Source organism: Salminus brasiliensis, chromosome 1 (genome assembly GCF_030463535.1).
Source record: "Salminus brasiliensis chromosome 1, fSalBra1.hap2, whole genome shotgun sequence".
NCBI lineage: Eukaryota > Metazoa > Chordata > Actinopteri > Characiformes > Bryconidae > Salminus > Salminus brasiliensis.
The window spans coordinates 88,398,880-88,417,307 of NC_132878.1; the positions used below are offsets into that span (position 1 = coordinate 88,398,880).

General features: G+C 40.4%; 1 protein-coding gene across 2 annotated transcripts in view; it reads left to right on the plus strand.

The window, feature by feature from the left end:
- Nucleotides 1–18,428, plus strand: part of rundc3b (RUN domain containing 3b) — a 46,882-nt gene that overhangs the window by 13,351 nt on the left and 15,103 nt on the right. For both annotated transcript variants that reach the window (XM_072692272.1, XM_072692273.1), the window contains exons 2-8: nucleotides 2,921–3,036; nucleotides 6,104–6,237; nucleotides 6,921–7,006; nucleotides 9,216–9,305; nucleotides 9,641–9,721; nucleotides 11,396–11,567; nucleotides 13,877–14,034. In XM_072692272.1, coding sequence (XP_072548373.1) covers nucleotides 2,921–3,036; nucleotides 6,104–6,237; nucleotides 6,921–7,006; nucleotides 9,216–9,305; nucleotides 9,641–9,721; nucleotides 11,396–11,567; nucleotides 13,877–14,034 — 837 coding nt within the window. The remainder of the gene's footprint in view (nucleotides 1–2,920; nucleotides 3,037–6,103; nucleotides 6,238–6,920; nucleotides 7,007–9,215; nucleotides 9,306–9,640; nucleotides 9,722–11,395; nucleotides 11,568–13,876; nucleotides 14,035–18,428) is intronic.

Consider the following 18,428-nt stretch of genomic DNA (forward strand, 5'->3'; position numbering starts at 1 on the left):
AGGAATCAGTAAAAATACAAGAAACATAAGAAGACAAGAAAGCCTAAGACCCCCAGTGAGCAGAGGCAAAGGCTACAGAGGCAAAGGAAAAACTCCCTCAGAGCTGGAGGAAGAAACCTTGGAAGCAACCAAGACTCACAAGGGAGACCCATCCTCCTCTGGTCAGAACTATGTATACATTATTGATAAAAGCCACCAAGATTGTTCTACTGCTCAGGTGTGCCACATATTCATAATATCATAAAATGCTAATCACAATAATCATGGTGTAGTATAACTTAATATAATCCCAGTAGTGATGGTAAGAGTAATAAGAGTAATGGCGGATAGTTAAGAGCCCATGTAGATTTTAACATGGTCAATAGACAGATAGTGGTGGCAGGAGGGTGTGCAGCTAGTCTGACACTGGTGGTGGGGCAGCCTGGTGAAACAGTATCACCCGTTTCACTGCTTTCAATGTTTATAAGGGCCAAACAGATGAAGAATAGCCAGTTAAGCATTACTGCTGCTGTTGGCAGGCTCTGTTTAACCAGGTTACACTTTACATGAACTACTATTTCCTTTAAGAGAAGGGTGATAAGAGCACATGGGTAACAAGCTGAAAGGCTGCTTAGGTGATATTCCAAAACAGACATCCTTACAGAAAGACAGTAAAACTGCATGAAGAATAAAGAAAATGTTACTGGATGCCTCATAGAATTTCAGAATTCTGTGTTTAAGCAATGCATGATATGCAGAAACCTCTGGCTTAGCACTAACACTGCCATTTTTCTGAGGGGCGCAAAAAAGGATGTTAGTATTACGCTAGCAGTGAATTGGTCAATGATCGCTACTTAAAACGCATTAAAAACACTACTGTGAAATGAAATAAATGACTGACAGATCTTGATGGTTTTATTGTAGGTTCTGGAAAAGTTCATAAAATGACTGGAATATGCGTTATTTAGCATTCTGTTCCAGGCTATCCTGTTAGCAGCTGCACTTTCTCTTTCTCCAGAGCTTGTTTCTCCAGAGTCTTTAACATGTTCAGCAGCATGGGCTGATTTTAACTCTGCTGTGCTGTTCCAGAGTAGGAAAAGCAGGTGTAACATTTTAGTTTGCTGTATTTTAAATTGACAGGGCACAGGCTACCATATGTCGCCCCTTGTGTAGCCCTTGCGTAAGATGTTATGTAAACCCCATTTTGCTGGTCTGACTGTACTGTTTAATCTGCTCTTTGGCTTTAATACCGTTGTCTCTCAGTGCCTTTGTCAGTGTATTTGACATGTAAAAATGTGGTCTAACAAAGCTGAGAATGTGGTGAAGAATTGGATGTGCCTGTCTGAACGGAGCTTCAGTGGCTTTTAGTGAGTGATCTGTTGCCAGGCTAAAGCTGTGAAAGGTACAAGGCTTGGCCGAGCTGTTTTTGAAGCTGATCCATGACCTCCGGCTGCTCCCTGTTGCGTGTGTGTGTGTGTGTGTATGGTCACTAGAATGGGAGTGTGACGAGACCACTGTTTTTCCTTATCTATTTTTAAAGAGTGTCTGGTCCAAGGTGTTGTTTACCTCCCGCAAGTTTAAACTGCAACTGGAGTTCAGTCAGGCACAGTGTCTATAGCTCTCTGTGTACCTTCATATTGTGTGAAGCAGCTGATATTGTGTAATGCTATTAATCACAGTATTGTTTACACCATACACACATTTAAATCTACAGTTTAAATGTTTGGACTCAGTGTTTTAGTCATTTAAAAGACATTGACTGGAGATACTTGCACAAAATGATAGATAAGTCCTGGATGGTGAGCTGTAGATGATGGTAAAATGACAGAGAAAGCTGCATAACCTCAATAATGAACTTATGTTAATAAAACATGTATCTAAATTGACAAGAAAGTAGTCTAAAAAGAAAATTATGGTGTATTTTTTTTGTCATTTATCTTGTTCTCAAAGAAACATGACATATTGAATCAAACATCTAAAGCTAATGGTCCTAATTTCTTTGGTATTTCTAAATGTTAATGTCTCAGAACTGACACATACAGTACTGTGCAAAAGCCCACCCTTAATGTATTGAAACAGGCATTAAGTATTAAGTATAATATTTCTGAAAGTATATATTATACTTATTCTGTTTCTCTCTTTATATATTGATATTTATTTAAGAATTATTATGGTAAATGGAGGAACTGCAAAGTAAGAATGTCATTCAAACGAAACTAAGGAATAAATATTCAAAACAGAAATTTACTGTGAGTCTACAAGGATATGGAGCTGTAATAAGCAATAAATAACCAACAAAAAAGTACATTTTATCAAATTAATCTATAGAATAATGGGCCGACCAGTCCAGGCCTCAACATCATTGAATGGGATTGAATTGGTTCTTGAAATGTTATCTTCTGATAAATGTACCCGTCAAAAAAAAAAAAAGGAAAAACTTGAAGCAACACTGTGAAGCATTTTAAACATGAATAAAAAACCATCTTCAATATCACATTGGTGTTCCACTGACCTGTAATAAGGAGAATTGCTTTGCTGTCGTTGCTCCACTGGGCTCGGCATGCTGCAAATTCCACTTCCTGACAGTAGGGGGAACCCAGGAGCAAGAAATACCAATTCTCGCATAATGATGCTTTAATGGCTGTTTTGACTGGAAATGAATTGAACAAAGGGTGGTTTCTGCACTTTTACACAGTAAAGTATGTATATACAAATATCAGATTTTGGCATTAGCCAAAAATCCTATAAATCCCTATAAATGTTCATTATTAACATTTAAAAGTGATTGTAAACTTCCAAATTTATATCATGACAGCTTTATAACACATCTGACATTCACAAGCTTTTTATATCAGTTAGACCGAATGTAGCTATAGCACCCTGTGTTTAGCCTTCTTAATATGTGAAGCAAATTTTTTACGTGACCGGCATGTCTCTACAGGTTCTCGGTGAAAACGCTGATCGATCGCTCCTGTTTTGAGACTATAGACGACACGTCTCCGGAGTTCATCAATTTTGTCTCAATTCTGGAGCAGATACTCAGCCATCGGCTAAAAGGTAGGACTGTTATATGGTTGTGTTTTACAAAGCAAACTTAGCAACTAATGGGGACCATCAATTCACTTTGGTGGACCCTACTGTATTACAATTTTTTTTTTTGCCTTTCAACTTTATATTATTGTAATCAAAACATGAACTGAAGTAAAATACAAAAAACACTGCCTCTTTTTGATAACTGCCTCACACCGCTTTGTAATATTTAAGTAACCATTTCTTAAAAAGCATATGGCAGGCCAGAAGTGTTTTTACAAACGTCGATTAGCAAAGAATAGCCCCAGCTAGTTTGTACATACAGATGACCCTGACAGTGGTGTCCATAAAAGATGGTACACGAGAGAGCCTCACAACAGACACAGTTTTACATTCGCTTTTCAATACATATTTAAATCGCTACACCCACCACTAGAATATACACTCAATGCAGGGGGGGGGGTGTATCCCTCTAGCCCATTTGCACATCTGTTTCAGCAATGGGTGCAACTTAAAGTACCCGAATGCATTAATTGGAATGGGTGTCCACCTCCATTTAGACATATAGTGTATCTATTCTGAGCTACTGATCCATAGACCTTTGTTGGTTGTAAAGTATAGTCTGTTTTTGTGTTCTTCTGCTGACACCCATGTTCACAGTCTCTAGCCTGTACATTCACTTTATGTGAAACATCCCTTGTGGGCAGTTAGACACTCTAGCCACATATTTCCGTCCTGCTGATGCAGACTTTGTATTAGTCATCCCCTAGATTTCTATCAGTGGCCAGTGTCTGACCACAGATCTGTTCTTGGCTGGTTATTTTTGGACGGTGGACCAACCTAGCAGAGACACTGACGTCAGTGATGTGTTAAAGCCCTATCAATGCCACTGTTCCTGATACTGTAGTACCAGTACCATACAGACTACCTTAAGCATTACCATGTCTGTGTCACTGCTGTGCTGGCAATAATCGATCAGTGAACCTGTGTCAGAAACAGACTAATAATGAGTGGTGTACAGGTGGGCTGTGCAGTTAATGGTAGGCTGCAGTCTGTGACTGTACTCCTATAGTGGACTAGGCAGAAAAAGTGACCAGTGATTGGAAGTGCGTGGTGGATGTTTCTAATGAAGTGGAAGCTGAGTGTTGTGCAGCTATGTAATTATGCGTCGTCAAATCCATTTCAGAGTAATCCTGACGTTTCTTCTGGTGCCCACACTTACTAAGAGCAAGTTATTTGTCATCACCTTAGTGTTGTTTGCAGAACGTTAGCAGAACACCACTTTCACATCGGAAAACATTTCCCCCTGTAAAGTGTAAACAAATGGAAGTTTCCATTAGAAGTCATTAGCCACCTGAGGGTCTGTGTGAGCAGAAGCCATTAGCATGGTGAGGATATTATGCATGCAAAGCCAGACGCACAGTCTCACTTTTCCTCCGTCTCAATTCCTTTTCCCCTCTTTGCTCATTCTCACATTCATTTATCTCCCCCCAGTCGCAGGTAGCACACACTGTAGAGTGAATGACTTGCAGAAATGCAGAAATGCAGTCTCGACTTATGCACACTATGTGTATGGCTCCGGTGACTCCAAGATTTTGAAAGATTGTTGCAATCACGCCTAGAGATACCCCAATACCACTGTCTCTTCTCGTGTTAATGATTCCTGACCCTAAATGATCTGCAGGTAGAGAGTACTGTGTTGCTGATACCAATGCTGTATGTTACCCCTGTTATCAGCATGTTCCAAACCGGACTTTTCTTCTGAGTGCATTTTTTGTCACTGAATCCTCTGAATTACGAGGTTGCTAACGGGTCAAAATGTGAATAATGCTACGTCCATACTACAATTAGACTAATGCTTAGACTAATGAAGGTCAACTGCTAAACCTAAATGCTATGATATAGCTACCAACACCAGCTACACCAGCAGCTAAGCTCATTTAATTAAGCTTTCTGGTTTGTTTTTGGTATTTTGGTGAGGTTGCCAGTCTTATTGGAATTTTGACTTGTTTACAACTTTGGGTTTGAAGGGTTTGATATATATATTTTTATTATTATTATATTTTTTAATATGATGCTGAATACGGAATGACCACAGTAATTCATTGATCTATGGGCGCATGCTCCACCCCACCCAACCCCATAAGCCCCACCCTACCCCACCCAACCCCATAAGCCCCACCCAACCCCATAAGCCCCACCCTACCCCACCCAACCACATAAGCCCCACCCAACCACATAAGCCCCACCCTACCCCACCCAACCCCATAAGCCCCACCCAACCCCACTCAACCCCATAAGCCCCAAACAGGCTAACAATTCAGTGAAACACTGAGTTTATGTGTTTAACGGGACTTTAAAATGTTCCAGGTTTGGTTGTGTTTGTCTAGAAGTATGTAAAGAACATAAGTGTCTTACCAAGGACACTTTGCTGACATGACTAAGAAGGCAGAAGTAGCATGGCTGGCTCTGGAGTTGCTGTTTTGTTAACTAAACAGCTATAACAATCATTTCTACACGGGTTTGGTTTGGGTTTATTTTGCCTCCTAACACCGGTCTAGCTGCCTACATAAATTTATTCATATATACGTATTTGCGTCCTTGTCTGTAGTTATTGGTATATGAAATATCAAACTTAGTCAGAATGCGAATGCATTGTTCACGTTTATAAGAAAAGTAAAGATTTAAACCAAATGATAGAAAACTAACATTTACAGGGTAACAAATGCAATATAAATGGATAAACATCTATAAAACAGTATTATTACGGTACTTCTATTCTTTTTTGAAGATATAATAATAAATAGGCTGTATCAACAGATCACATCAAATCTCACAGGTCAAATCAATGACTGTAGGGAACATAGACAGTGTAGCATCTCTCCAAAGTGAAGTAACCTCAGGTCTAGGTTTCTTCTGCGCTGTAAGCTCAGTGAAGTCGGTCTGAGACATGCTTGGTCTAAGAGAAGGGGACAATGTACCATCTCCTTCCCTCTTTACAGAGCTCCCTCTCCTCATACAGTTTAAAGCTGTTGAATTAAAATAACTATTTTCACTGTTGGTCATGGACTTTGTGTTTTTGACTCCCATGCAGGTCAGGTCAGTTGGTTTGGCTATGAGAGTCCACGTAGCTTTTGGGATTATGTGCGAGTGGCCTGTAGCAAAGTTTCTCACAGCTGCATCCATAGCATTGAGAGCATGGAGAACGTTCGCAGCTCCAGAGCTAAGGTAACCATTATAATCATCCTCATATAAAATCATGCAATGCACATGAAGAGACCGAAACCAGACGATGCAGACATGGCGATGCCCAACCAGGCCGGAGACAATATGAATATTAATAATTATGAATATTTCTTCTCACAAAATGACCTTGTTTATTGGTTTTATCCTGTTTAGGGCTCAGAATTGAAATTGAAATTTTAGGCGTTCTCTCCCAGCAGAATCAATAGTTTTTGCTTTCAGCACAACTTCTTAAATACCTCTCTCTCTCTCTCTCTCTCTCTCTCTCTCTCTCTCTCTCTCTCTCTCTCTCTCTCTTTCTCTCTCTCTCTCTCTCTTTCTCTCTCTCTCTCTGTCTCTCTCTCTCTCTCTCTCTCTCTCTCTCTTTCTCTCTCTCTCTCTCTCTCTCTCTCTCTTTCTCTTTCTGTCTTTCTCTCCTTCTCTGTTTCATTCAGCTCTATTCAATAGGCTTTACTGGCATGCCTATATTTAGTATTTCCAAAGCATGACTGAAATAACAACCACTAACATTTAGAGTCTCACGTCTGAGAGTTACTTTGAAACGGTCAACGATTCAGTGAGTAAAAATAGCAAATTGAAGGCATGAAAATTTAGAACAACTTCACAAGTAATTTTTCTCTCTCTATTTCTGTCCATTCTTTCTCTCACTCTTTCTCTCTCTCTTTCAGGGTCGTGCGTGGATCAGAGTTGCTTTGATGGAGAAGCGTCTGTCTGAATATATCTCTGCTGCATTGAGAGACTTTAAAACCACAAGGTCTTTCTCTCCTTACAACACAAACACATACACAAAAGTATACAGACATCACGGAAACTGCTGTGACTGATAGCAACGTAAGCTTCTGCGGCTCGTAAGAAGAATCCTCAAGTTGAAGATGCTGCTTCTCAGGGTGAAACAGCAACAGTCATGCCTGGAGACGCTCAATTATGCATCAAGAGACACATATACACTTGCCCAAATGTTGTGTGGACACCCTTTCAGCTACTTAAGTTGTACCCATTGCTGACACAGATGTGCACAAGCACAGCTTTCCAGTGCCTTTAGAGAAGTACTGCCGATAGAATAGGACTCTCTGGAGCAGATAAACATAAACCTGTTGGCACCATGCCTAATGTCAGGCATGGTTTAGAGATGTATAATGCCCCCCAGAATTGATCGGCGCAGAACTGGAACTGTGCTCTCTGGAATGATGGTGCTCCATTCAGACCTTTTGAAATCGGTTAAGGAGTTGGGGATGAGGTAGGGTGGTGATCATCCAACATCCTGGCCTCACTAATACTCTTGTCATTGTAATCAAATCTTCACAGCAGTGCTCCAAAATCTACTAGAAAGCCTTCCCTGAACAGTACAGACAGTTACTTCAACAAAAGTATTTGATTGATGTAAGTACTTGGTTTCAGAAGAAACAATTAATGAGCAGGTGTCCTGATACTTTTGTCCATATAGTGTACATGTCTCTGCTCAAACATACTGCTCAAATGTTTACCAAAATCACCCAGACATAAGGAAAACAATTGAAAACAATTGAACTAAAGCTCACTTTGGCTAATGCATACTTGAAACCATTAACGGTCTCTGGCTCTCTAGCCAAGATCCTCCCTTCTGACCGAAGGTCAATGAGATCACATGTTACTGACCAATTGTCTGTTTAGCAGAAAAAAAGAAATCAAACTTGTGTGACTTGTGCCCCAAAAGTTCCATTCAGCTACCAGACAGATAGGTCGAGTTGCTGCGCCCGCATTCTCCACCAGTGTGTCATGTCTGGGGAGGGAACTGACAGTATCTTTCTTTGCTCTGAGGATTTAATTGAATTCAGCAACAAGAACATTAGTGAGATCAGGATGTTGGATGATCACCATTTCACTACATCTCAAAAGAATTGGATGGAGCACCATAATTCCAGAGAGCACAGTTTCACTGCTCCACAGCTCAAGGCTAACAGGCTTTGTACCCCTCTAGCAATACTGGAAATTGGCAATACTACATGGACTAGATTGTTCTAGCTGTCTTTGTGCATTTGCACATCTGTGTCAGCAATTGGTGCAACGGAATGTCCTCAAACATTTGGACATATAGTGTACAATGCTTTAGTAACTTTTTAATTTAGAATTCAAGTAGTGTGTGTATAGAGTGTGTATGCGACTCATGTTAATGATGAGGAAGTGCCTGAATTAATTTGTGTATCTAGTGCTACTTAGTAAACACCCTCTTTTTTTAGAATCACTGTGATCTGAGGATCGCTGGTATGAATCTCAGGTCATGCTGATTGCCATCAGCAGCCAGAGTCAGAGAGAGCACGATTGGCCTTCCTCTCTAAGGGGTTGTTTGATGGCAGTTCCTCCCCACATCACTCCTACTGTGATGTGGGGTCAGCACAGGCGTATATTAGCTGTTGAATCGGAACTGGAGAGCCGTGCTTTGCTCAGAGCATGATGGCTACCAAGAGATGTTTGAGAAATTGCGCTGACTAGCTTCAAGTGTCAGAGGAGACTTATGATAGTGTTCACTCTCCTAGTCTTGGGGGCATTGCTAGTGATGGTGGAGTTCAGTGATGGGGGAGGGGGGGGGTGAGTAGAAAATGAGTTCAAATGAAAGATTATTTATAAAAAATAAAAAAAAAATTAATAATGTGACCAAAAATCTTTATGAAAGTGCTCTCCAGGGCCGGAAATATTTGAAAACACTGTTCACTCGTATTGTTACTTTTTTAATATGAGGCTCTTGTTCAGTGTGCATGCGTGTCAAACAGTACATTCAACAGACTGGAGGAAATAAACTCTTTTTAACACTTATTGTATTGCATGGAAAATTTAATAATCAAGCGGACTATGAGGGAAATCTATCCCTTCTCTAAAATATCAATTCCAATTTACTTTAGAATCGAAAAGAGGAAGAACTGTGTAATGGCATTGATTTGTTTGTTTGTGTGTTTTTGTTGATTTGTGTACGTGTTGGTGTTTACCAGGAGGTTTTATGAGGATGGGGCCATAATGCTGGGCGAGGAGGCTGGGCTGCTGGCGGATACTCTGATTGGTCTAAATGCTATTGATTTCAGGTACATGTCTGGCATCTCTCTCTCTCCCTCTCGCTCTCGCTCTGTGGGGTGGTATTGACATTCAGCCATGTATCAGTCTGATAAAATGTTAATGATTCATTAAACAGCTGCTGTTCCATATGCGCCTGCTGATTTAAGTCCCTTACTGTACAGTCTTTCTCTCTCTCTCTCTCTCACACACACACACACAGACACAGATCATGTCCACCCAGTGGAAATTGCTGTGTATATTGATGCAAGCTGTACAAATTGAATCTGTGAATATTAAGTGACAGTGTTAAAATAATCAAACGAAATGTAAATAAACATGAATTATGCTGCTCTATATTTTCCAGTTTCTGTCTGAAAGGCGAGGGTCTGGATGGAAGCTATCCTGCTGTCATCGACTACACACCTTACCTCAAGTTCACACAAAGGTAAGATGGTTAAATAACTAATCTATATATTCATCCCCCCCTCTCAACCCTCTAAACACACACTCTCTGGGGTCTGACTAGTGCTGGGCAGTGTAACTGTTCATTCAGTATATCGGTTAAAATTCATCCTACTATCTGCGTTACTTACATACCATAATACTGTTATGCAAAGAAAATGTGCAGAATAAAATGTAACACTGTATAATTAAGCACAAATGCTCAACACTAATGTGTGGCTAGCGACAGTAGGCTAACACACTGTCACTACCCGATTTGCGTCTCCTTTCTGATTTGTGCCGAGCATGCACACACATGCACAGTGCATACAGAGTGGGGAGAGGGCACAGGGTATTCAGTAGGAATCTGTGCTGTCCACAGATGATCACAAAATGATAGTGCTAACTTTTGTGATAGTAACAAGATCCTAACAGGATAGTGTCCTGTTAGGAGGGTGGTTCAGTGAAGATTAGCTTACATGAGCTAGCCAGCCAGACACCTGCTCCACTAACTGTTCCTGTATATAATTATATACAGTATATAATTAATAAATGTTATAAGTTAGCCCGAGGAGCTCAGTATGTCTTAAGACTGGTTGGTGACGCTGTCTCCTGATTTGAGGCAGATAAAAGTCATGTCTGGCCACCCAAAGCCACGCCCCTGCTGTTGAATATGTGCTGTCTGAACATGCTAACCCAACGATCGGGAGGTTGAGTTAGCAGCCAAAGGCAGCAACACCAGGAGCGCAGTCTTGTAATGACCCCACCTGATGCGTGGATCAGTTTGCTCTGCATAAATCGGGTAGGGGACGTGAATATTGTAGTGACACCCAGTATTTTGTTTTATATTAGTTTTTTATTATATGAAACATCAGAATCTAAAAACCAAAGTGATGCGCAGTTTTAGTCATACCACCCAGCCCTATGTCTGACCAGTATGAAACTTTGTCATCAGTATTGAAATTAAGAAGCTGAAAAACTAGTAATATTAAAGTTGGCTGATACAGCTTTATATGACCAAAATTTACTTTTAAAATAAAAAAAATCAGTTTAAACAAAGGATTTAGATACTTTTACTTTTAATCCAAAGGGAAGTGTCTGCAATTTATATTTCTTCAGAGGGGAAACATTGAAACTCAGCCTAGCTTCTCCAAATTGCAACGGACACAAAATGGTGAAGTATGCCCAGATATTTGGACAATAGAGTACAAAATTAAGCAAACAAGTGAAACATTGTTTCAGCGTTGCTGAGATTGGACGATAAACTGCCCAGCTTCCAAGGTTATCATTTACTGTATGATTGGATGGGTGAAAACCCATGTAATTTCTATTGGTCCATTAATCATGACATTTTGACACAATGTTCAGAACGGCTGCCAAAAGAATGGAGTGAAAAACAGTCGTAAACATTAGTTATGGTATTTATGATAAAAACATTGTCTAACTTTTTTATCAGGTTTTATTGGCCAGGCAGTGTGTTGGTGATGACAGCCTTTATTTATTAAGTTGGTAAAAGCAGAATGAACAGGCACCAGTAGGTGCCAATAGATTAATCTGCACCAGACAGTCCTATTCTATTGACATGGGGGTTGTCCCCCATTTGAACATATAGTGTATGTTGGATAATCAATAATGAGTAGTAGCTGCCATTGTTGATGTTGTTTTTCCTCTGTCTCAGCTCAGACAGCATCAGCAGTGATGAGGAGGAGATGCGGACTCTGGGCAGCAGTGGCAGTGAGGCCAGCACACCTGAGTCCAACATGGCTGCCAGCCTTCGCGCTGATCTGAGCAGCTGGTACAGCAAGTGCAAGAGAGTAGAGCAGAAATACAGGGTGGTGCTGGAACAGAAGGTAAATGTGGAACATTCTAATACACTCTTTTTTCTTGTTCAGTATATATACAGTCTTATTTCATGTTCTCTTGACCTTGTGTACTAAAGAAGCCTTTTTCAGGTTTGTTTTTTTAGCACTAAATATTTTCCTAAAATAATGAATCAAATTTTCTTAAAATGTGAATAAAACATTGTTCTTTTATGATAAGAACAGAATTAATATGAGAAATATGTGTGTTTTTCTGAGACGTGAGGCCATCACACTAACATTTGGGTACTTAGGCCGTTTACCTGCATAAGACCCTTATACCCTTTCACCTTCAAAACATACACACTCAGAGTTTGTTGCGAGAGCTGCACTCTGTGGTATGTCTTCATAGTAAACACGGGACTCTGATTAGTGTGCTGCCAGCACAACTGACAAACACAGCCCCTCAGACATACAATATAAATGAGCTATAGATTCAGGAGCTCCCTGAGCAGCTAAGAAGCCCAAGGAGACACAAGTTTTCCCCAAATGTGGCGCTTGTTGTTTTATTGAACCAAAACTGTGAGGACAGTGTGCAAAGTGTAGAGTATCAGCATGTGTGACTAGCTTAAGAGCTCCAAACTCAAAACTCAAAACTTTGTTTTATTAAAGTAATAATTTATTAGATTTTTAGAAAATGAATTCGTTATCTCAGGAAAAGAACATTTGTTATTTATAATATTATAGATAACTTTTAATTTATGTATATATATATATATATATATATATATATATATATATATATATATATATATATATGTATGTATGTGTGTGTGTGTGTGTGTGTATATATAATTTATAATTATATAAATATGGCACTAGGCACTAGCAATGCTTCCAACACTTGGAGGGTAGGGACTTGGCACATGTCTCCCCTGACCCATGCAATACCAGCCATCACCTCTTTTCCAACTACCGCCGATGCAGCATTGCCAGGCAGCCAACACGCTCCAAACTAATCGCTGGGTCCCCAGCTAACAGATGCATGTGCCAGAAAACATTGCTTTGAGAGTGATTAGGGGAGAGACCGCCATCTACCCACACGGATAGTGCATGGCCAATTGTGCGCTCAGACACCAACTTGATGGCAAAGCTGTGCATTGGGATTTGAACTCAAGACTACTGGGTCACTCAGAGCCCAAGAATAGTAATTGACAGTTATCACAGAAAAAGAGTAAATAAAGTATGCTAAACTGCGGCCATTCTGTAGTATTCTCACTGTACTGTTGTACATGACTTTACAACTGTGACATTAGGAGTGTCATATAGTGGCCATTAGTTGTTATGACTGAATATGTCTGGTAATGTGACAGTGTCATGCCATTGTTACTTTCTTGTAGTTTATTCTTGTTCTTGTAGTTTATGTGACATGCTAATTTAAAGTCATGGCACCAAACATTATAGTATCAGTTACAGCAATGACCAGAAAGGGAAACACAACACTGTTATATCACTGAACACTATCTGTCATATTTCATGTCATGTTTATGGCACAGTTATGTCAGTGTTGTGAATTGAGTATACTATAGAAGCTCTAAATGAACCATGAATAGTACGTTTTCAGGAGACATCAAGTTACCCATTGATTTACTGTCTGGACAAAGGATTGGGACACCTGCTTATTCATTGTTTCTTTTAAAATCAAGGCTATTAAAACGTTTTAAAAAGTTTTTCATTATTTTGTTGGAGTAACCCTCTCTACTGTCCAGGGAAGGCTCTCTACTAGATTTTGGAACATTGCTGTGATGATTTAATTGCACTTAGCAACAAGAGCATTAGTGAGGTCAGGGTGTTATGGTGTCAAGGAGGTATGATCACCACCCCACCTCATCCCCAACTCCCCAACTCATCCCAAAAGTCTTGGAACACAATTCCACTGCAAGTACTGTTCTATTGGCAATACTTCTGTACAGGGACTAGACAAGTTGTGCAGATGCTGTGTAGACCAGCAACTTATAGTAGCTGAATGCATTCATAAAAAAGGGGTGTCCACAAACTTTTGGACATATAGTGTATCATGAGCACCACATCACATCTCCCATGAGGCTCTCCTTGTGGAAGCCCAGTATTTCCGGTTTTCACCCAAAACTTGGTTAATCTAATCGGTCTCTAATGGAAGTAAATCAGGTGAGCAGCTGGATGAACTGAACAAATCCATACAGTGTTCAGAGTTCAGAACAAAGTCAGCAACTGAACCGTGTTCTTCTAGCTGCATTCTCCTAACCTGCATATAAATACCTGTATAATCCCACATTCTGTTGTTGTATAAAACAACCCTGTGGTTTTGTGTGTGTTCACAGGGTTATCTGGAGGAGCTGGTGCGTTTGAGAGAAACTCAGCTCTCTGAGTCCGTCTCCCAGAATAAAGCACTACTGCAGCGCTTCACAGAGGCCGACATCAGCCACAAACTGGAGAAGGAACAGCTGGAGTACATCATACTGGAGCTACAAGACCAACTGTGAGTGCATACACTTCTGTTGCCTGTATCCAGTGCCGTAGATTCAGTCTCCTGAGTTTAATAATGCTGATTGTCTAACAGTACACATGACTTCAGCACGTGGCTTCAGCACGTGGCTTCAGCACGTGGCTTTGTGGTCAGAGTGTGATGGTTTGTTTAGTCTGATGCAACAGACTGTGATGATTCAGACACAGTAAGTGCGTCTTTTGGTGTATTGCCTGTCCTGGCCACATTTGATGAAGACAGTGTGACATTTCAAATGAGATAACAGAGCACAGCTACATGCACGCAGTCCCATTCAAACACCCAAGAAAAACAAAGGGGACACGATCATAGGGACACGCTTGCAGAGACAGAGGGTAATTGCTCAAGTTGTAGTCTGCAGCAGTTAAAAACCAGTGGTGGCTCAGTGGTTAGAGCACAGGGCTATTGAGGACAGGGTTGAGGGTTCGATACCCAAGCTTGACAAGCTGCCACTGTTGGACCCATGAGCAAGGCCCTTCACTCTCTCTGCAATGGTTGCTGTCCACCGCTCCGGGCATGTGTGCTCACTGTCACAGTGTCTGTGTTTTGTCACTAGTGTGTATGTGTGTGTTCACTGCATGGATGGGGGGCAGTGGTGGCTCAGCGGTTAGAGCGCCGGGATATCGATAACAGGGTTGTGGGTTCGATTCCCGGGCTCGGCAAGCTGCCACTGTTGGGCCCTTGAGCAAGGCCCTTTACCCTCTCTGCTCCCCGGGCGCTGGAGTTGGCTGTCCACCGCTCTGGGTGTGTGTGTGTACTCACTGCCCCTAACACGTGTGTGTGTGTGAGTGTGTTCACTACCAGATGGGTTAAATGCGGAGGACACATTTCGCTGTACAGTCCACACTGTACAGTGACGAATACGTGCACCTTTATCCTTTATCCTTTTTATCCTTTAATAGCGAAGGCCAAATTCCACCTGTGTCCAACAAAAATGGTAAATATGGTTGTCTTGTCTTGAATTTGACTGCATCCTGCTTCCATTGGCCTGCTGAAATGTCAGGTTAAAGGAAGCTAATTTTAGGTTTCTGTTGTGTTTGGAATGAAAATGTTATTCAGTAGGGCTGTGTATTGGCAATAACCTTCTGATACAATAAGTATCATAATACAGGGGTCAAGATTCTATATATTACAATACATTGCAAAACTGTAAGCAAGGGGGTACGTTCAGATTTTTTAAAATCACATTTAAGAAAACACATGATTTCTGCATTAATTAATAATTAAATGTGCAATAACACTTAAACGGTTGCTTGTATCATGTGTTTTATTGAGCACATTGAGTTAACATCCATGGTGCAGGCTAGAAAAGTAAGTGAAAGTAAGGTAATGGCTGAAGTATGGGTTTTACAGGTGCGATACATTGGGATCTATTGAGATAATGTAAGCAAGGGAATATGTTCTGATTTTTTAAAATCAAATTTATGAAAACACTGCTTGATTTCTGCAGTAATTACTATTTAAAGTGGTCTGATCCTTATCATTAAGTCACAAATATAGGCAAACACAGTCACTAAAAGTACACTAAAGCAATAGCACTCAACAGTCACGTTTCTTTATTGAACACATTGAGTAAACATCCACAGTGCAGGCTAGAAAAAGTAAGTGAAACTTTGTGTTAATGACTTGGAAGTAATGACTGATCGACCATAACATTAAGACCGCTGAAGTAAAGAACATTGATTATCTTCATCTGCAGTGAAATCTGTCAAAGGATGGATAAATTAGGCAGCAAGTGAGCACTCAGTTCTTGAAGTCAGTGTGTTAAATGTGGGAAAAAAAGTATAAAAATCTGTGATGTTCTGGTTCAGAATCATCAGGCAGATTGTGTTTAGTGGGAAAGGACAACCAGTGAACCAGGGACAGGTTCATGGGCACCTAAGGCTCATTAATATGATCCATGGTGGCCCCTCCTCCCAATGTACAGGACTTAAAGGATCTGCTGCTATGTCTTGGTGCCAGATTCCACAGGACGCCTTCAAAGATTTTGGGGACTCCATGCCTCGGATGATCTGTTTTGGTGGCACATGGAGGACCTGCTTAATATTGGGCAGCTGTTGTTAATGTTATGCCATGAACTGTACATGAAAGTGTATAGAGTGTTGGGTGGTGGTTTCGTAAATCCATGCTTTGAATGGGTGGAAGTTAAAGTGTCTGTAAAAAGTGCTTTGTTTAATGAGTGTCTAAAATGTGTCTAAAAATGCTTGGCTGTGACCACTACTCACATAATAAATAATAGGCTATTAAACACGCTATTGGTTAATCATTAAAAACCCCTTGCCCACCAGGCAATAAGGGTGAGGTTATGCCCATCGTAAAAATATCACATGGACCACTGTGTCTTTCTGATGAAACTTTAATGAGCATCTGTACATAAGATCTCAAGCAAACAGGCTGTTTTTATACAGTGATGGGTAAAGTCCTACAATATAGTATCTACTATAATAAGTATAAACTGCACAGCAGCTTTCTAGAGAGCAGCTTCCCATTTCTTTGTAATCATTTTGCCCTCTGTTTTTTATCAAATTGGGATACACACAAAAAAATACAGCTGCTTCAAATGGTTCTTTGAGCAGTGCCATGGAAAAACCCCTATTGGTTCAACAAAGAACCTTGTTTGTAATCGAGATGTGCAGAATCTTTAAATTGGTAAAGAACCTTTACATCAAGCAAAGGTTCTTCACACACACACACACACCCCTCTATCACGAACATGGTTCTTTATGAACCCAAAAATGTTGTTCTTCTATGGCATTGCTCAAAGAGCCATTTAAGAAGTGTAGTGTAAGAATGGTGACTTCCACGGCTACCAGAAACATTCCTTTAGCCTTCCAATTTATAAGAAGATGACTTTTAGGCTTTGATGGGAAAAATCTGCCTGTGTAAAGGGGGCTGCTGTTTGTGTGGTGTTGGTGAATAAGGCAGAAAATGACTATAAGAGCTCCTTGTTTTAGCATGTTTACTCCTTTGAGAATGTTAATGCACGCTGTTCAATCCTGCAGCGGAAACGCGTCCTGACCACAGAGACGCTCTTATCTCGCCTTAAGATAAAGCTGCTATGGCAACACAAATTCATCAACGTGTTGACGTAGGGAGAGTATTGCGGGAGGTAACAGCAGGGTTGAGGAGACGCAAAGGAGAGAAAGAGTAAAGGAAGAGAGAAGGGCTAGAGTGATGGATTTTTATGGATGGATAATTTGATGAATACATTAATCTGTTTTATTATTTAAACGTAGAATTATTTTGGTCTGCTAATTGATCAGTCAGAAACCTACTTTATTGCAGTTAGAGGAATGCAATAATGGTTTAAAGGTCAGATTTTCTAAATTTCTGAATTTCTACAAGGTTTTGGGGCATTGCTGGATGATCACAAACCCAACTCATCCCCAACCCTTTCTAAAAGTACTGGATGGAGCACTCCAGAGAACACGGTTCTACTGCTCCACAGCTCAATGCTGGAGGGCTTTTTACCCCTCTAGCTCATGCCTGGCATTAAGGTAAATTTGGCCACAGCTTTTAACCCATCCGTGCAGTGAAAACCTACATGCACACTGTAAAATTGCTGTGCCAAAGGTTTTAGGCATCTATGAAAATTAAATCTGTCTTTACTGTTCTATCTGGGCAGTAAGAGTTTATTTACTTAGTATTTTAATATTAATGTTTTACAGTAGTTTTACTTCACTGTGTCTAGTAGTATTTTGAATTATCATCCAACAACTGGTTTGGTGAATCAGTGCCTAATAAGGGTAAAGGGAACCATAGACTTACAGCAACAGACCCACAGAAGATTCAACAATTTGCCAACATTTTTTGTTCATGTGTCCACTATTAAATAACGCTGAACAACAACGGGGTTCAAAACCTCACCCCTGCTATGAAGCGCTGCTTTGCTGCCTCAGAGTCTGGACGCAGTGAGGGAACAATGAATTCAGAAGTGTTTCAGTATATTTTATAAGGGAATGTAAATACAGCAGTCTGTCCTCAAGCTTAAGAGATGTTGGGTGATGCAACAAGACAATGACCCATAAAGAATGGTTGATTTCTGTCAATTTGTTACAAGATAAAAAGAATGTGTGTGTGTGTGTGTGTGTGTGTGTATATGTATGTATGTATGTATGTATGTATGTATGATATACTCATATATGTATATTGATGAGTATTAAGTAGAGTATTCGCTCCATTAGGGAGGGATATAACAGAGAATAAAGAGTAGAGTGCCCTAACGTCGTAATGTGGAGTTCAGCAAATTGATGGTTGCCGGGAAGAAGCTGGCCCTGAGCCTACCGGTTCTGGCATGAATGTTCTTGTTCTCTCTCCCAGATGGTAGGAGGTAAAATAATTAAGTACTCTTGTTAATGATTAAAAAATAC